The sequence below is a fragment of the Schistocerca serialis genome, chromosome 11, assembly GCF_023864345.2.
Source record: "Schistocerca serialis cubense isolate TAMUIC-IGC-003099 chromosome 11, iqSchSeri2.2, whole genome shotgun sequence".
Taxonomy (NCBI): Eukaryota; Metazoa; Arthropoda; class Insecta; order Orthoptera; family Acrididae; genus Schistocerca; species Schistocerca serialis.
In genome coordinates, this window is record NC_064648.1 from 98,105,282 (window position 1) to 98,126,218 (window position 20,937).

A 20,937-nucleotide genomic window follows, 5' to 3' on the forward strand; every position below is an offset into this window, starting at 1 on the left:
TTACGGAATGAATGAATGATTGATCTGATGAATGGCAATAGAATCACATGTAATGAGTGATTACACTTGATTATATCTCGACAGATATGTTGACGAACAAAATTTTTGCTGTCGGTTGGACACACACTCGCAAGGCTTAGATGAACGCTCCCTGCATAGTTCCAAAGTCACAATGTGGTGTGGGGTTACTAAGAAATGTGTTATAGGGCAAACAGTTACACTAAACCGAGAACGTTACTTGAGAATGTTGGACACTTTCTTAATTCCTGAACTGAAAAGAGAACGTCGGGGTGTGAAAAAGATCTTGTTCAAACAAGAGAGAGCAACTGCCCACACAGCTAATGATGTAATGGGTTACTCGAGGAGGAAGAGGAGGTGGCCGCATAACCTCTCTCGCAGCGGTGGCACTGCTTGGCCAGCTCATTCCCCAGAGCTCAGCATTTGACTTTTTCCTCCTTTAAGGATTTTTATGTCTGTAAAAGGTTACATTTATGTTCCTCTCTCTCTCTCTCTCTCTCTCTCTCTCTCTCCCCCTCCCTCCCTCCCTCCCTCCCCCCTCCTCCCCCCTACTCCCCCCTCCTCCCCCCTACTCCCCCCTACTCCCCCCTACTCCCCCCTACTCCCCCCTACTCCCCCCTACTCCCCCTCCTCCCCCCCTCCTCCCCCCCTCCTCCCCCCCTCCTCCCCCCTCCTCCCCCCTCCTCCCCCCTCCTCCCCCCTCCTCCCCCATCCTCCCCCCCTCCTCCCCCCCCCTCCTCCCCCCCTCCTCCCCCCTCCTCCCCCCCCTCCTCCCCCCTCCTCCCCCCCTCCTCCCCCCTCCTCCCCCCCTCCTCCCCCCCCCTCCTCCCCCTCCTCCCCCTCTTTCAGATATTACTGCCACTCCCTGTATACTGTTGACAAAGTTTGTTTTATTTAAAAAGTTTTAAGAGTTTCCAGATAAAGAAATTGGAGGCATTACTTTTCAGCACATCCTCATATGTTCCAATCTTGATGTTAATAAAAGGAAAATAGAAAAGAAAAATAAAAGCTAGTAAGATGAAGTTTTGAGAAACAGTGTTGGAGTGACAAAGACAAAAATGTTAAGGAGTAACAGGATCGGGGAATTAGTAAGGAGGGACCATTACAGGGTAGTGTAGAGCAGCGGTTCCCAACCCACATGCTGCAGGCGGCGTGGCACTGGACCGTGAGCATCGGACAAGTCAGAGATGAGAGAGAAGGTATTGGGAGCTTCAGGGATTTCATTTGTCGCTTGTCTGTCAGCCAGAAAAGAATGAAATAAGAATTGAAATGCTTCCCAGTATTTTCTTATGTTGAAAATTACCCATATTTATTGTGTGCAACCAGGCTACTGGAAGTCTACAGCCTTAGAGACTGCACTACAGGGCTGGCCACCCGTGGCCTAACACGTATCTTGCCACACGATAGCAATTTGTCAAGGCTGTAGTTTCTCGGACACAAATGTCGACGAGAACGGCTCGTTTAAATTTTGCTTGTTTACTATCCTGGCACGAGAATAAGAAAGGGCAGTTTTTTTTCTGTTTATGTCTTTGCCCAGCTAAGAGTGTAAGAGACGAAGCTTTCTCAGATTTCTTGTACTGGAGGGTGAAGGAAGCAACAATCTGGCATTTGCAAGAAGTGACCTGGGTGAGCACAGAAAACATATATCTGGAAGGCCAACCTGAGAATTAAACCTGGGTCTCTTGAATGCCCGTCTAGGACGTTAGCCAATGTACCTCTTTGCTCAGTACCTGTGGAGATACTGCGTAATTACTGTTCACTGAGATAATTGATGGGCTTTATGAAAACTGTCTACGTGAATGAGTCATCTGAACTGAACTTTTTCTGAAAAGTAAGGACTGGAGTGGATGGAATATAGATAGTCAGTTGAGACTAAAATTAACTAGTTTTAATCCAAATATTGTTCTCTCGTGGGTCAGAAATAACATTACTCACTTGACTTTGAGTTTTAATCTAGTTGTGACAGCTAAGTGAATGTAATAAATGTGTTTGCTTGTGTACTTAGTTACTAGGCCTCTAAGTTTCTTTTATAAAATAGGTGTCCACACAGCTAAAAATGTTGGGAACTGCCGGTATAGAGGAATCGAGGTTCAGGTGGTGTGGACATGTAAGTGAATGGAAGTGAGGAGGCTACCCAGGAATATGTATGAAATGAAAGGGAAAGGACAAAGACTGCGGCAGATTGCTGGAAGGAGTGAAAGAAAGGAGATGAGGAGGTCGAGGTGGAGACAGAATATTGGGAAGACAGAAGACTCTGGAGAGACTCCTGTTCCAAACAAACCCAGTCAGCTGCTGGAAACTGGAGTAGGGGGAGGAGGTGGAGGTGGAGGTGGAGGTGGTGGTGGTGGTGGTGGTGGTGGTGGTAAATGCCATTTTGGATAGCTCTCCTGCAGCTGTTGCTGCTATCTGTTGTGGGGAAAATGAAACGAGTAGGCTGTTAGTTGAAAGATTCAAAAATGAATTCTAAGCAGGCACAACCTATCTCAAACATATCCAAGGAGAGGTCCCCAGCGGTGGGACCAAATTTTTTAAACCATGGGGGTTAGTGTCCCAGCTACCGACCTTCTAGCTATTCTCCCTGGTGCGTCCTCGTTTGCAAGTTCTTCACCAAAAAAAAAAAAAAAAAAAAAAAAAAAATTGGTATTTTGCGTGATGCTCAGTAGCGTTAAAAAGTACTAATATTTTGACTGATCCACTGGTGTAATAGATAAGGTAAGTCCCTTGATATGCAGAAGGTTGTAGGTTCGAGTCTTTTCAGGTACTTCAATTTTTTTATTTTTAAATTTGTGTCAGAATTATTTTGTTCATTTGTTTTATTCAGTTAATCAGTTTAAATGTAATATTTTATTTCTGTTCCTTTGTCACCTCATTTTAATCATCTTATCAACTTCTTCATATGCTCTCGAATTTCTTTCTATCATTCTCTTTCCGCTTGAAATCTTTGTTCATGTGATTTTATTTTAGGAATTAATTTCAAATTTTTTTATTTGTTTTGTTTTAGTTATTGCATATTTAATTTTGTTTATCATCCTATTTTTTGTCCATGCTATTGCATTCATTATTTCTATTCCACATTTTGCTTGAATTTTATTTTACTTAGAATCCCTTTTTTGGTTTTAATCTTCATCTGTTTTATTTGTCCATTGTATTATATTGAACTGAGGACTTAGAAACAACGGAGAGGCTTCGTCCCCGCCGTGGCCCTCCGTGGTTCACAACACGCTACAGCAGTCCATTCACCCCACCGCTGCCCCACACAGGGCTATTGTCGGGTTCGGCCCTCAGTGGAACCACAACGTTCAGCTCGTAAAGGTCTTATCCTATCAATTACACCACACAACCGGTCTACAAAATTCTTCTCGTTTAACACTATTGATGCTGAGGGAATTAGATTAGGAAATGAGACACTTAAAGTAGTAAAGGAGTTTTGCTATTTGGGGAGCAAAATAACTGATAATGGTTGAAGTAGAGAGGATATAAAATGCAGACTGGCAATGGCAAGAAAAGCGTTTCTGAAGAAGAGAAATTTGTTATCATTGAGTATAGATTTAAGTGTCAGGAAGTCGTTTCTGAAAGTATTTGTATGGAGTGTAGCCATGTATGGAAGTGAAGCATGGATAATAAATAGTTTAGACAAGAAGAGAATAGAAGCTTTTGAAATGTGGTGCTACAGAAGAATGCTAAAGATTAGATGGGTAGATCACATAACTAATGAGGAGGTATTGAATAGATTTTGGGAGAAGAGGAGTTTGTGGCACAACTTGACTAGAAGAAGGGACCAGTTGGTAGGACATGTTCTGAGGCATGAAGGGATCACCAGTTTAGTATTGGAGGGCATCGTGGAGGGTAAAAATCGTAGAGGAAGAGCAAGAGATGATAGACTAAGCAGATGCAGAAGAATGGATGTTGCAGTAGGTACTGGGAGATGAAGAAGCTTGCACAGGATAGAGTAGCATGGAGAGCTGCATCAAACCAGTCTCAGGACTGAAGACCACAACAACAACAACAACAACACTATTGAGTGTCACATAATATTCCAAATCTTTCCCCCTCTCGTCAGTTACTCTCAAACGACAGCCCACTAGAGCGAATGGTTGTACAGTGTGATACCAGGGATCGTAATCTATATCACCTTAGGAACAGTTTCAAAACGTCATTTCCACTGCTGGAGACAGGTCCTTGTCAGAAAGTCCCTCATATTATGCCTGAGAGACTACTTTACAATTGGTTATTTTCTCAGAACTCTTTGAAAGAATTTCAAAATTATTATTTTCTTCTTCAAACACAGCAGAGAAGATAGAATGCCACTTACCATATAGAGGGCATGTTAAGTTGCAGACAGGCACAATTAAGGCACTTGCACAGTGATTTCGGCTTCAGCTTTCATCAGCAACAGAAAAATGTAACTGTAACGTGGAATGCAAGCACCAGTTTGGAGGGGGTGGGGAAGGGGAGGGATAGTAGTGTACTGGTGGGGCCAGAGGGGCGCTGTCTGGTGGAGTGTGCAGGGTCTGGAAAGCCAATAGGCGCAGTGTCTGGACATCGTGAGGCAGGGAGGAGAAAATGGGGGAGAGGTAGGCAGGTGCGGTGGCAGCAGGCGGAAAACAAAGAGGGTGGGAGGAGATCACAAGGCAGAGAGGGTGGAAACTTGAGTGAAGAGTGTGGAGACAGTAGGTTATCGTGGGTGGATACTAGGATAATTGAAATGCAAATGAAGTCCCATGTTTCTTTACGGAGCGTAGGGGGAACGATGTGGGAGACCTGCACCGCCTTACTAGGCAATGTCCTAATGGAGGTGGTTTGCCGTTGCCTTCCTCCGATTGTAATGGGGATGAATGATGATGATGAAGACGACGACACAACAACACCTAGTCATCTCGAGGCAGGAAAAATCCCTGACCCCGCCGGGAATCGAACCCGGAACCCCGTGCTCGGGAAGCGAGAACACTACCGCGAGACCACGAGGGGCGGACACTAGGATAATTACAGGAGTGTAATTATCCCACATTCCTGTAATTATCCCTGTCTCAACCCACTGCAATCTGCTGTCCCCACACCTCCCCCTAACAGATTCCAATCCCCTCTGTCCTCTCACCTTTCATCCCACATGAAAGTTGTATTCTGGCCAGAGCTCATGGCCGCGCGCGCGCGCGCTGCGCGCGCGCAGCGCGCGCGCAGCGCGCGCAGCGCGCGCAGCGCGCTGCGCAGCGCGCGCGCGTGTGTGTGTGTGTGTGTGTGTGTGTGTGTGTGTGTGTGTTGTGGCGACACTTCTTTCTATCCCGACTTCCGTATCTTGCATGAAAGTAGGAATGTTAATTTATCTATACATTGACTGGTATTGAGGGGTTTTGTTTTATCCTGGCTAGTTCTTAAATTAACCCCAGTGAGTCACTGCACGTATTGTCTTCCCAGTTCTGAAGGAAAAAACCATAAGTAAGTTCATACTAGTGTTTTCAATAGATTCTTGTTCACTTGTTTCAGTTACTAGTCCGCAGTTTATTCTTGGTGAAATTCACGTAACCTGATTATTTATGAACCTAAATCGAAGTAAAGTTAAAGACGAATGGTCAGTTTCAAATTAACACGTTATTGTATTTAACAATAATTATTAATAAATCGGTTCATATTCAAAGGGGTTCTTTCAATAAGTATCTAATCTGGAATCCCGTCAATATCAGAGATACTAAACAATGTTCTGTCACTTTTGATAAAAAGATTGTTCCCGTTTAATATCCATAAACTGTCACGAACTGTGATTACTAGTCGCGTGAAGTAAAGCTTTTCCATTATCACAATACAAAGTCCAAATCTGTCCAAAAATTGTTAATTCCGTAAAATATTTAAATCTTCACACGAAGTGATGTTAAAGTCAGAGAGATTATTGATCACCTTCCCATTCCTCTAATATCACAAAAGTTCTGATTCTGATCTGAAATTAATGCATCCCAAAAAACAATCTTGTCACGATTTATTCTTGCGCCCTGGTTTAATAAAGCTTCTATTGTTGCTTCCTAAAGCTGTACAACCTAATTGACTTCGAACAGACTAGAGGGTAGAGACTGGAGTATCATAATTGCATTGTATGTCTATTTATACTTTAGTAAACGCGATCTTTCGTGTTCAAGACCTACGTTCTGTGACTATAATATTGATTTTCTCATATATAAGAATAACTAATAATTTAACCGTTTCTATCAATTTCCCCCCCCTCCCATGCTTCCAAAATTTATGATTAAAATTCTTTTCTTTTCCTATTATTTTTCTACTATAGATTCTTCCCCCCCCCCCCCCCCCACACCCCACCCCCCCACCCCCACCCCCACCCCCGCCCCATGAACCGTGGACCTTGCCGTTGGTGGGGAGGCCTGCGTGCCTCAATGACACAGATAGCTGTACCGTAGGTGGAATCACAACGGAGAGGTATCTGTTGAGAGACCAGACAAACATGTGGTTCCTGAAGAGGGGCAGTAGCCTTTTCAGTAGTTGCAGGGACAACAGTCTGGATGATTGACTGATGTGGCCCTGTAACACTAACCAAAACGGCCTTGCTGTTTTGGTACTGCGAATGGCTGAAAGCAAGGGGAAACTACAGCCGTAATTTTTCGCGAGGGTATGCAGCTTTACTGTGTGATTAAATGATGATAGCGTCCTCTTGGGTAAAATATTCCGGAGGTAAAATAGTCCCCCATTTGGATCTCCGGGCGGGGACTACTCAAGAGGACGTCGTTATAAAGAGAAAGAAAACTGGTGTTCTACGGATCGGAGCGTGGAATGTCAGATCCCTTAATCGGGCAGGTAGGTTAGAAAATTTAAAAAGGGAAATGGATAGGTTAAAGTTAGATATAGTGGGAATTAGTGAAGTTCGGTGGCAGGAGGAACAAGACTTCTGGTCAGGCGAATACAGGATCATAAATACAAAGTCAAATAGGGGTAATGCAGGAGTAGCTTTAATAATGAATAGGAAATTAGGAATGCGGGTAAGCTACTACAAACAGCATAGTGAACGCATTATTGTGACCAAGATAGATACGAAGCCCACACCTACTACAGTAGTACAAGTTTATATGCCAACTAGCTCTGCAGATGATGAAGAAATTGATGAAATGTATGATGAAATAAAAGAAATTATTCAGGTAGTGAAGGGAGACGAAAATTTAATAGTCATGGGTGACTGGAATTCGACAGTAGGAAAAGGAAGAGAAGGAAACGTAGTAGGTGAATATGGATTGGGGCTAAGAAATGAAAGAGGAATCCGCCTGGTAGAATTTTGCACAGAGCATAACTTAATCATAGCTAACACTTGGTTTAAGAATGATGAAAGAAGGTTGTGTACATGGAAGAATCCTGGAGATACTAAAAGGTTTCAGATAGATTATATAATGGTAAGACAGAGATTTAGGAACAAGGTCTTACATTGTAAGACATTTCCAGGGGCAGATGTGGACTCTGACCACAATCTGTTGGTTATGTACTGTAGATTAAAATTGAAGAAACAGCAAAAAGGGGGGAATTTAAGGAGATGGGACCTGGATAAACTGAAAGAACCAGAGGTTGTACAGAGTTTCAGGGAGAGCATAAGGGAACAATTGACAAGAATGGGGGAAAGAAATACAGTAGAAGAAGAATGGGTAGCTTTGAGGGATGAAGTAGTGAAGGCAGCAGAGGATCAAGTAGGTAAAAAGACGAGGGCTAGTAGAAATCCTTGGGTAACAGAAGAGATACTGAATTTACTTGATGAAAGGAGAAAATACAAAAATGTGGTAAGTGAAGCAGGCAAAAAGGAATACAAACGGCTCAAAAATGTGATCGACAGGAAGTGCAAAATGGCTAAGCAGGGATGGCTAGAGGAGAAATGTAAGGATGTAGAGGCTTATCTCAAGAGGGGTAAGATAGATACTGCCTACAGGAAAGTTAAAGAGACCTATGCAGAAAAGAGAACCACTTGCATGAATATCAAAAGCTCAGATGGAAACCCAGTTCTAAGCAAAGAAGGGAAAGCAGAAAGGTGGAAGGAGTATATAGAGGGTCTATACAGGGGCGATGTTCTTGAAGACAATATTATGGAAATGGAAGAGGATGTAGATGAAGATGAAATGGGAAAAACAATACTGCGTGAAGAGTTTGACAGAGCACTGAAAGACCTAAGTTGAAACAAGCCCCCAGGAGTAGACAACATTCCATTAGAACTACTGACAGCCTTGGGGGAGCCAGGCCTAACAAAACTCTACCATCTGGCGAGTAAGATGTATGAGACAGGCGAAATTCCCTCAGACTTCAATAAGAATGTAGTAATTCCAATCCCAAAGAAAACAGGTGTTGACAGATGTGAATTTACTGAACTATCAGTTTAATAAGTCACAGCTGCAAAATACTAACACCAATTCTTTACAGACGAATGAAAAAAACTGGTAGAAGCTGGCCTCGGGGAAGATCAGTTTGGATTCCGTAGTAATGTCCGAACACGTGAGGCAATACTGACCCTACGGCGTATCTTAGAAGCTAGATTAAGGAAAGGCAAACCTACATTTTTAGCATTTGTAGAATTAAAGAAAGCGTTTGATAATGTTGACTGGAATACTCTCTTTCAAATTCTGAAGGTGGCAGGGGTAAAATACAGGGAGCGAAAGGCTATTTACAATTTGTACAGAAATCAGATGGCAGTTATAAGAGTCGAGGGGCATGAAAGAGAAGCAGTGGTTGAGAAGGGAGTGAGACAGGGTTGTAGCCTCTCCCTGATGCTATTCAATCTGTATATTGAGCAAGCAGTAAAGGAAACAAAAGAAAAATTTGGAGTAGGTATTAAAATCCATGGAGAAGAAATAAAAACTTTGAGGTTTGCTGATGACATTGTAATTCTGTCAGAGACAGAAAAGGACTTGGAAGAGCAGTTGAACGGAATGGACAGTGTCTTGAAAGGGGGGTATAAGATGACCATCAACAAAAGCAAAACGAGGATAATGGAATGTAGTCGAATTAAGTCAGGTGATGCTGAGGGGAATTAGATTAGGAAATGAGACACTTAATGTAGTAAAGGAGTTTTGCTATTTGAGGAACAAAATAACTGATGATGGTCGAAGTAGAAAGGATATAAAATGTAGACTGGCAATGGCAAGGAAAGTGTTTCTGAAGAAGAGAAATTCGTTAACATCGAGTATAGATTTAAGTGTCAGGAAGTCGTTTCTGAAAGTATTTGTATGGAGTGTAGCCATGTATGGAAGTGAAGCATGGACGATAAATAGTTTAGACAAGAAGAGAATAGAAGCTTTCGAAATGTGGTGCTACAGAAGAATGCTGAAGATTAGATGGGTAGATCACATAACTAATGAGGAGGTATTGAGCAGAATTGGGGAGAAGAGGAGTTTGTGGCACAACTTGACTAGAAGGGGGGATCGGTTGGTAGGACATGTTCTGAGGCATCAAGGATCACCAATTTGGTACTGGAGGGCAGCGTGGAGGGTAAAAATCGTAGAGGGAGACCAAGAGATGAATACACTAAGCAGATTCAGAAGGATGTAGGCTGCAGTAGGTACTGGGAGATGAAGAAACTTGCACAGGATAGAGTAGCATGGAGAGCTGCATCAAGCCAGTCTCAGGACTGAAGACCACAACAACAACAGATTTCCCTCTATTCGTCTCTTATTTCTGTTTCATAAATCACTACTTGTGGAGGGGCTTGGGACATTTTCTGAATTTGTATTTCGAGGGCATGGGAGCTATTTTGGTTCATTAACACTGAGAGGCGTTGTAGGTGTTACAGTGTGTGTGTGTGTGTGTGTGTGTGTGTGTGTGTGAGAGAGAGAGAGAGAGAGAGAGAGAGAGAGAGAGAGAGAGAGAGAGGTGTGGCTGCTTGTGTGTATGAATGGTGTGCCTTTCTCTTCTGTTGCTGAAGCTTTCTGTGAGTGTGTTTTTAATTGTGTCTGTCTGCGGCTTATCGTGCTTCCCCCCCCCCCCCCTCCCCCCCCCCCCCCCCTACATTGTTGATATTCCTACATGGAGTTTACATTGTTTTGTGTTATTTTACGGGCTGTTTCCCTTATAAAATAATTACTGTTGAAGGCTTTATTTCTGGTGCACATTGCAGAAGATAAAGTCCGAGCTGGAGCAGAGGCGGAAAGTGGAGGAGGAGAGCCGAAGACCGGCAGCAGCGGACGCGTCAGTGGCGGGGGCGGGAGGTGGCGCGTCGTCGGGGCTGCCCGGGGCGGGGGTGGCTGCGGGGCGTGGGGGCCAACAGCAGCCGCAGGGCGCGCTGCATCACGCCATTGCCAATATCTGCGTCATCATCGGTTTCGCCGCCTTCGCCTACACCGTCAAGTACGTGCTGCGGACTATTGCGGCGGAATAGCTGAGGTACGTACGTGACTGCACTGACGCCGAGAGTATATTTTGACCTCTTTCTCGCTGCAATGTGTGGCCTAATCTTAGCATTGCTGTAACAGGTGTGGAGTAGAATGGCAGGGGATTGTCAGGATGGCCCAGTTTGCCGATCCATCGGGTAGATGGTGTGAGGTCTGCGTGTTAGTGGTCGGCTTACTTGCCGGACTAGCCCCTCGTCTCATCTGCTACATTCTGTGCCCATTTACAAATCTCATTATTTACTCTTGTTTATTAATACATCCGTTAAATATACGAAAGTAGGTTGGTAAAAGGTTTCGGTTAATGTTTGAGCTTCACTGTAGTGTCAGCTTATACTGTTTCCTTTTTTGTTTTCCCACAGCCAATTACAGTATCCACATAGGTATTTTTTTATTATTAATTTAATGTTATTTATTAATATATTATTTGTTAATTATTATTTATTTATTTATTTATTATTAATTATTAGTAATATATTCTTTATTAATATATTATAATAATTATTTATTAATAATATTATTTATTATTAAAATAGTTTGAGTGATAACAGTAACAATTACAAATATATGTGCTTTGGACAGATCACTAATTTCCAATTACTGTGAATAGTGTGTTTGTGGATGGAATTAAGATATTCCAGCATTGTAGGGTGGTATCACTGATAACAAGTGTGATAACCCATTTACACACAATAGATATTAAATGATCCATGACATCAGTCGTATTTTCTTGCTGTAAGTCTTTTAGACATTGCTGGCAGACACGACACACACCACAGTACATCAGACGTGCTGTAGTGTTGGACCACAGATGAAACAGATCACAAGAGATATCATTGTATCGAAAGTACATCTCAATCAGCTGATGTGTGGTGGTGTATATTTGCAGCCTATTTATGGGATGTTGTAGTTGTGGTCTTCAGTCCTGAGACTGGTTTGATGCAGCTCTCCATACTACTCTATCCTGTGCAAACTTCATCTCCCAGTACCTACTGCAACCTACGTCCTTCTGAATCTGCTTACTGTATTCATCTCTTGGTCTCCCTCTACGATTTTTACCCTCCATGCTGCCCTCCAATACTAAATTGGTGATCCTTCGATGTCTCGGCAGATGTCTTGCCAACTGATTCCTCTCCAAGTCAGGTTGTACCACAAATTTCATTTCTCCCCAATTCAGTACCTCCTTATTAGTTACATGATCTACCCATCTAATCTTCAGCATTCTTCTGTAGCACCACATTTCGAAAGCTTCTATTCTCTTCTTGTCTAAACTATTTACCATCCACATTTCACTTCTATACATGGCTACACTCCACACAAATACTTTCAGAAAAAACATCCTGGCGGTTAAATCTGTCCTTTGTGTCAGAAAGTTTCTATTCTTCAGAAACTCTTTTCTGGCCATTACCAGTCTACAGTTTATATCCTCTCTGCTTCCCCCATCATCAGTTATTTTGCTGTCCAAATAATATGACTTTGTGTTTTCTTTCCTAATTTAATTCTTTTAGCATCACCTGATATAATTCAGCTACATTATATTACCTTTGTTTTGCTTTTGTTGATGTTCAGCTTATATTTTACTTTCAATACCTTATCCATTCTGTTAAACTGCTCTTCCAAGTCCTTTGCTGTTTATGGGAGAATTACAATATCATCAACAAACTTCAGTTTTTCTTTCTTCTCCCTCAAGTTTATTTCCTTTTCCAAATTTTTCTTTGGTTTCCTTTACTGCTTGCTCAGTGTGCAAATTCAAAAACATCATGAATGGGCTAAAACCCTGTCTCACCCCCTTTTCAACCACAGCTTCCCTTTCATTCCCTTTGACTCTTGTGGGAATTGCTGTCTTGTTTCTATATGTGTTGTATACAATCTTTTTACTCCGTGTATTTTACCCTTGGTATCTTCAGAATTTCAAAGAGTGTATTCCAGTCAACATTGTCAAAAGCTTTCTCCAAATCTACGTATGCTATAAACATAAGTTTGCTTTTTCTTAACCTGTCTTCTAAGATCAGACAAATAGTATACTATTCAATATATGGTAACTGAAATGTTTTGGCTAAAAGTTTATTTATTGCAGTGGTGAAGTCCTGTGCAGTTTTTGGTTGCACTGAAAGATAATATCTGGAAGAAAGTAATAACTGATTCCACACAAAAAAGTTATGTACATAGATATTCAAATTAATTTGCAGGCTAAAGCTAAGGAGTGATATTCTTACCACACAGATGCATAAGTTCCATGTAGCAGTGTTAATTTATTTGTAAGTAATAAAAATTGAATTATTGTTATTAAATATGTACTTCGTAAAAGTATGTTGTTCCTCAGATCTAAAATTCAATGAATATTAAGATTTTGAGACAGTAGAATGTTAATATAAAACTCACTAGACAGATTTTCTCTGTAATGAATGTTTTCAAATATATTACCTGAATATTGTTTCGGTATCTGCTATAGTTGAAAAGGAAGTCATAAATATAAACTTTGGTGTAAAACTGGACTTCATGGATACAAATAGATATCAGTTCTTGTGAAAGCATTACAAAACATTTCACACACACATGGTTGAGGATTTGTTAGAAAACTAAGTGATTCCTGCCAAAGTGATATTTTATGTTCTATTCCTGTGAAAGCAGTGAACTAAATGTCTCAAATTGCAATAAATACGGAAATTCATTGAACTGTAATTGTTAGTTGCAAAAAAGAAAAAAATATAAAAATAACCGTCACATAGATGATCGTGTGGAACCCAGCTTGCGCTATTCGTCCACGAGACTCAGAGGGCCATAGACACGGATTCGCAGGTAGATGCCGTGTTTCTTGACTTCCGCAAGGCGTTCGATACAGTTCCCCACAGTCGTTAAATGAACAAAGTAAGAGCAAATGGACTATCAGACCAATTGTGTGATTGGATTGAAGAGTTCCTAGATAACTGAACACAGCATGTCATTCTCAATGGAGAGAAGTCTTCCGAAGCAAGAGTGATTTCAGGTGTGCCGCAGGGGAGTGTTGTAGGACCGTTGCTATTCACAATATAGGTAAATGACGTTGTGGATGACATCGGAAGTTCACTGAGGCTTTTTGCAGATGATGCTGTGGTATATCGAGAGGTTGTAACAATGGAAAATTGTACTGAAATGCAGGAGGATCTGCAGCGAATTGATGCATGGTGCAGGGAATGGCAATTGAATCTGAATGTAGACAAGTGTAATGTGCTGTGAATACATAGAAAGAAAGATCCCTTATCTTCTAGCTACAATATAGCAGGTCAGCAACTGGAAGCAGTTAATTCCATAAATTATCTGGGAGTACGCATTAGGAGTGATTTAAAATGAAATCATCGTATAAATTTGATCGTTGGTAAAGCAGATGCCAGACTGAGATCCATTGGAAGAATCCTAAGGAAATGCAATCCGAAAACAAAGAAAGTAGGTTACAGTACACTTGTTCGTCCACTGCTCACCGGTGTGGGATCCGTACCAGATAGGGTTGATAGAAGAGGTAGAGAAGATCCAACGGAGAGCAGTGCGCTTCATTACAGAGTTGATAGATAAACTTCAGTGGAAGACTCTGCAGGAGAGATGCTCAGTAGCTCGGTACGGGCTTTTGTTGAAGTTTTGAGAACATACCTTCACCGAGGAGTCGAGCAGTATATTTCTTCCTCCTTCGTATATCTCGCGAAGAGACCATGAGGATAAAATCAGAGAGATCAGAGCTCACACAGAGGCATACCGACAATCCTTCTTTCCACGGACAATACGAGACTTGAATGGAAGGGAGAACTGATGGAGGTACTCAAGGTACCCTCTGCCACACACCGTCAGGTGGATTGCGGAGTATGGATGTAGATGTAGATTAATATTGGTATTTTGGAGAAATTGGGTTAGTGCTGCTGCTGCTGCTACTACTACTAGTACTACTACTACTACTACTACTACTACTACTACTGATGTATAACACTTCTAAAAGTTATATATAAAAACAAAGATGAGGTGACTTACCGAACGAAAGCGCTGGCAGGTCGATAGACAAACAAACAAACATACACACAAAATTCAAGCTTTCGCAACAAACTGTTGCCTCATCAGGAAAGAGGGAAGGAGAGGGGAAGACGAAAGGAAGTGGGTTTTAAGGGAGAGGGTAAGGAGTCATTCCAATCCCAGGAGCAGAAAGAATTACCTTAGGGGGAAAAAAGGACAGGTATACACTCGCACATATCCATCCACACATACAGTGTCTGTATGTGTGGATGGATATGTGCGAGTGTATACCTGTCCTTTTTTCCCCCTAAGGTAAGTCTTTCCGCTCCCGGGATTGGAATGACTCCTTACCCTCTCCCTTAAAACCCACTTCCTTTCGTCTTCCCCTCTCCTTCCCTCTTTCCTGATGAGGCAACAGTTTGTTGCGAAAGCTTGAATTTTGTGTGTATGTTTGTGTTTGTTTGTGTGTCTATCGACCTGCCAGCGCTTTCGTTCGGTAAGTCACCTCATCTTTGTTTTTATATATAATTTTTCCCACGTGGAATGTTTCCTTCTATTATATTGACTTCTAAAAGTTATTCGCTTGTTAAAATTAGTGCTCAGTTTCAGCTTCAGATGAGAAAACCTATTGCATAATGACTGAAACATTGCTGTTTGCCCTCCATTACATGACACGATTTCAGCAGCTTAACTTATGAAAGATAATGTGTGTCTGCTCCATATAGAGAGGTTGGATAAAAATATGGAAACACAAGAAAATCCTTCCTGAACATAAAGCAGATGTTAGCCAAGTGTGCAGGTTGTATTTGACCACAAATGGCACCAGAGCAATGCCTTTGATGCGTTGCAAGAGTCAGCCATAATCAGAACAGTGTTCTGTGTAATTGTGAGTGTATTATGTCAGAGCTAAGTGAATTGTAATACGGGCAGATTGTTTGTAGTTGTACGGTGGATGCTTCCGTAACCAAAGTAGCTGAAGTCAAGTGTATTGGGAAACTGGAAAAACATAATCTGTTACGTCACAATGTGAACGGAAGTGTGTGCTGAGTAGCTGGTAATTGTAGTAAGTAAAGTGTGCAGTACTGCTGATAGATACGTGTAAAAGTGAAAGAGACCACTTTATCCCAGCTTTCGGAACAGGTAGTTGATTCCTGTGGGAGCAGAGAGATATAGAGATGAGACCAGTGCTTGAATAGACACTGTCTGACAAAAAAGGTACACACTTAGGGGGGAAGAAAAGGAAGATTCACAAATTGAGATGGTATGTGATGTCATTTCAGTGGTTACAAAATAGTCAAATTTGCAGATAGCTCTGCAGTACGAGCCCACTTACAAGTATGATGTTGCAGCCTCTCCAGTCTGGATGCGTGCACATCTACCGTATCTTCCTTCGCCGTCGGCGTTGTCGTTGTTACCGTGAGACACCGTTATACCAAGAAGAAAGGCGCATCGATCTTAGAGCATGAGATATGATGACCTTAAGCCATTGACAACACACAACGGTCACGGTAGCACCTGATTCCAGAATAGCTGCAGTAGTTAAGATCTACGAACTATCCCCTGTTGACCAGGTCCCCAAAACTTAATTCGTAACGAGATCCCTTCAAAGCAAATTGTCATAACGATCGTCTATAAAGGCTTCGTACAACGAGAAGAAATGTTACGGTTTATGGAATAATAACAGATACGACCAAACTGTCTTGTCTCTTCTGCTTTATTTAACATAACTTCGTTCACAGTTTCATTTCGCATTCACCATTCATTCACCGAAACCCTTTGATGAACAGTTTTGGTTTTCTTAACACCAACAGTCAATGATAATGATACGTCTTTTCTCCTTTTTATAAATTGAAGCCCGCTCTCCGTGATATAATAAAAAAAAACAGTCTCAATACCGCGTCCCTCGTGAGATGCGAATAGACTTATCCTGGAATTGACTGCCCTGTAGGTGTACTCAATTTAATGACCACGCTTCGCTGTCCGCTATTTCGCGTAGCTGAATGTCCATTTGTTAGTCTGATTATGCACTGTAGCTATTTAAAATTCGCCCCTATATTTTTCACAACGCACAATTAGCACTTAGTTACTTGTTTTTTTTCCCCTAAGAGTAAACGGAAAAAAAGATGCCGTATCATCGGCTTAGTCGACATAAAGCAAAACACCTTAATATGCCCAATTTCACCTCTTCTTATAGGATCGGCTACCTTACTCATTAATTTACTACATATTATTTCCAAAAACACTAAACAGGTATCGCCGTTATATTTTAATTGTATTCAAAAGCATGTTACTACTATTACAACCAACCAAATCGTCACAAATCGCGCGGCGTGCATTTTTAATGATAACGTTACGCTATTCAATTTCCGTTACAGCTATCTTGACTCGTAATGTTACACACAGATTAAATAGGTAAGGGTGCAGTGAACCCATTTTATTGTCTCCAGAGGTTAACTGGCCAATAGGTGTTGTAACTGCTCCTAGATGTCCCAGGTACGGGCAGTGGAACAGAGTTGACGCCTCGGCTGGTCCCACACGTGCTGTATTGGGGATAGATCTGGGCTTCTTAGTGGCCACAGGAGGACATTATCACTGTGTAGACAGTTCGTAGAGCCACGCACCGTTTGTCGAGGAGCACTGTCTCGAAAAATGGTACCGCAGTACTACGGCACGAGAGGTAACGCACGAGGACATGGGACGCCTGACGTGCAGGGCCCCTGCAAGCATGCAGAAGTGCCACAACTTCACGTGGCATGGACTTGACTAATGTCTCAAGTAGTGCTGGAGTGAATTGATATCATGAATCCTGTGGGCTGTCCATAAATCTGTAAGAGTTTGAGGGGGTGGAGATCTCTTCTGAGCAGCACATGTAAGTCACCCCAGATGTGCTCAAGAACATTCCTGTCTGGGGAGTTTGGTGGCCAGCAGAAGTGTTTTAAACTTTGAAGAGTGTTCCTGGACACACTCCGTAGGAATTCTAGACATGTGGGGTGTTGCATTGTCGTGCTGGAATCGCCCAAGTCGTCAGAATGCACAGTGGACACAAGTGCATGCAAGTGATCAGACGGGATGCTTACGTATCTGTCACCTGTCAGTCGTATGTAGACATGTCAGGAGTCCCATATCACTCCAACTGCACACACCTCACACCGTTATGGAGCCTCCACCAGCTTGAAGAGTCCCCAGCTGACATGCAGGGTCCATGGATTCATCAGGTTGTCTCCGTACCTGTACATGTCCATCTGCTCAATACAATTTGAAATGAGACTTGTCTGATCAGGCCACGTTGGCGTGAACTGGTCCAGGCAAGGCGTAAAGCCTTGTCATGTATTCATCACAGTACACGAGTGGGCCTTCTGCTCCGGAAGCCCGTATCGACGATGTTTCATTGAATGGTTCACACGCCGACATGTGTTGATGGCCCAGCATTGAAATCTGCAGCAGTTTACAGAAAGGTTGCACTTCTGTCACATTGGACAATTCTCTTCAGTCGTCGTCAGTCCCATTCTTGCAGGATCTTTTTCCAGCCGCAGCGATGTCGGAGATTCCACGCTTTACCGAACTCCTGATTTTCACAGTAATGTGCCATCGATTGTGCGGTGACTATAACACCACGTTGAATCTCACTTAAATCATGATAGCCTGCCATTGTAGCAGCAGTGGCCGGTCTAACAACTGCGGCAGACACTTGTCGTCTTAGGTAGGCGTTGATGACTGCAGCGCTGTATTCTGTCTAGCATATCTATACCAATTTCTTTGGTGCTTCAGTGTAATTCTTTTTTCCCCACCATCAAATAATACCAGTTAATCTTGTGACTCTGCTGATCATAACTGACTGTTACACAGTGCTGCTCTTTCAGTGACTTGGGCTTTCCCAGCTTTATACTTGTTAACCTTAAAATGTCAGTTGTACGCAAATGCAGAATTTTGCTGATAAATGACATCAGTGGGTGTTTGAACTGACACAAATCCAACTTTATTCCCAGACACCATTATACAATGTATGATGTCTCGTAAGATGCTGTATCTTCAGAGGTTTATCCAGATACTTCCGATAAGAGACTGCCCAATTATGCGTCAGAGATTGATATTCTCTTCCTGTTACCATTTTGGGTTCACGGGATCTTCGACTGGCATATTCCTCGAAGCTGTGGTCAGCAGTGACGTGTCTCCACTGCGCTGTTGCCTGCTGCACCCCGACACTGCCCACAGCCATGTGATTACCTCAAACGGAAGCTACGCAGATACGAGCCCAAGCAAATGTTGTGAACAATATATCAATAAATCATGAGTTTGCCAATCATCATCTTACATAACATTAATCACTACAAAAGCAACACTATAACTCAATATGTCTACTTGTTCATACAAGACATCAAAGCAAGGGAAACATTCCACGTGAGAAAAATATATCTAAAAACAAAGATGATGTAACTTACAAAACGAAAGCGTTGGTATGTTGACAGACACACACACACACACACACACACACACACACACACACACACACACACACACACAAAATTCAAGCTTTTGCAACCCGTGGTTGCTTCATCAGCATGAAGCAATCGTGGGTTGCGAAAAGCTTGAATTTTGTGTGTGTGTTTGAGTTTGTTTGTTCATATGTCTATCAACATACCAACGCTTTCGTTTGGTAAGTTACAATATATTTTTAACATGAGCAAATTTCAAGGTTTGTTTAGTCTCAATTTCTGCACACTTTTGCTCCCCTCCCCAACCTCATTTTAGATGTTTAGGCTGTGGCATTGTAAGAGGGGATTATGTCAAAATATCTAATTTTTCCTTAAAAAAAAAAAAATGTACATTGCACACTTCATTTCCTAAACTTTTATTAGTAAGTGTTGTATAATTATGTTCCACTGCTGTTAAATATTTTCTAATTAGTGTGAAATAATTCCACAGGTATCAGAGGAGTGGGACGAGTATCGGCAGCCTGTATTTGGAGTTTCTTCTCGGACAATCTACAGTTGCTGTCATTATTTAAGATGCGTGTGCAGTTATGTGTAACAGATAAATACTTAAATCCGTTGGCCACAGGTGACTAGAACAGTTTCAGTGATCGCTACAAACAAGACGGCAAGCCTCCTCGAGTGGGAGAGTAAATAAGAAGTATGTACATGGTGTCAATCGGCAGCAGTTAATTGAGGGAGATATCTTCTATTGTATTCACCGTGACAACCATTAATTTGTTGTTTTGCATTCTTAGATGTAGTAATTGGTCGCCGAGGAGATTCTAATATACTAAAATCAACTAAATTACAGAAAAAATTACTAAGAAAGTTTTAATTTTCCAGTAACTGATGCCTTTTCTGCCCCATTCATCATTCTGGAATTGAATTCCATCGTATATTTGTGGTTAAAAGGCTTTGTGTCGCAGTAAAATATTTTTAAAAAAGCTTTGCTGATAAAGTTAACTGTATAATCCATTACTTCCACAGCTGTGTGTGGAATTTGCATGTGGATTGAAGCGATGTGTGTATTTTCCATTTTGTGATTGATGTCATTGTAAATGCTATTGATACTATTTGCAACATTGCAATGACATATTGGTGTCTACAATAGAAAGCATTCCTGAAAACACAACAAAGTTGATAAAATTAAGAGATGACATGCTGCTGATCATTTTTGTTTCACTTAATGATCTGTGCTGTGGCAAGATTGTTACATTAACACCTGCGAATGAAGACTGGTTTTCGTAGTCCAAAAATCTACATTCTGAGTTTTTGTTCATACATGTTTCCAAACTTAATTATATGTACATTGTTTATAAATAGAAATAAAATATTTACTAGCAGTACTTACTAAATTTGGTGTTCTTCTTTGACACATTACGGCTGTTACAGATTGCAACAAGATTTTTTTCATTTGGTCAAGTAGGAAAGCTTTCTGAGATGTGAACTATTCGAGGTATACATTAGGAAAACACTAGCATATTGTATAATCTTAATCTGTGTGCTGTGTTAAAATAACTGCCACTACACTAATCAGCCAGAACGTTGTGACAACCTATCCAAGAGGGTCACTCCGAAAGAAATGCACACTATTTTTGTAAAAATACAGTTTTCATTCTACATGTGTGAAAGTTTTACAGTGTGTAGGTACATCCTTCTCGCTTGTCTTGAAACTTAGTTCAACCTGTTCCCGTGAGTGGCGCCGTCACAGCATGTCTTCAAGATGGCTGCTACACTTGACCTTCGTCAGAAGCAACGTGTTGTCATACAATTCCTGTGCTGTGAAAATGAGACAGTGGGAAACATCCACAAGAGGTTGAAAAAGGTGTACGGAAATGCTGCTGTCGATCGCAGTACAGTTAGTCAGCGGGCAAGCAGGTTACGTGATTAAAGCGGGCACGACAATATTGAGGATTGTCCTCGCAGCGGCAGGCCTCGTACTGCAAACACTCCACACAATGTGCAGACAGTTAACGAATTGGTGACTGCTGACAGACACATCAGTGAAGGAATTGTCACGCTACATGGGGATAGGGGAAGGAAATTTTTGCAGAATACTGAAAGTGTTGGCGTTAAAAAAGATTTGTGCCAAGTGGGTTCCCAGGATGTTGACAGTGGCT

The 20,937-nt window shown here is 41.8% G+C and overlaps 1 protein-coding gene across 4 annotated transcripts in view; it reads left to right on the forward strand.

Annotated features, from left to right (window-relative positions):
• LOC126427092 (ubiquitin-conjugating enzyme E2 J2) overlaps window positions 1-20,172 on the forward strand; it is a 60,197-nt gene extending 40,025 nt beyond the window's left edge. For all 4 annotated transcript variants that reach the window (XM_050089281.1, XM_050089279.1, XM_050089280.1 and 1 more), the window contains exons 6-7: window positions 10,100-10,365; window positions 19,269-20,172. In XM_050089281.1, coding sequence (XP_049945238.1) covers window positions 10,100-10,360 — 261 coding nt within the window. In that variant the 3' untranslated portion in view covers window positions 10,361-10,365; window positions 19,269-20,172. The remainder of the gene's footprint in view (window positions 1-10,099; window positions 10,366-19,268) is intronic.
• The last annotated feature ends 765 nt before the right edge of the window (window positions 20,173-20,937 follow it).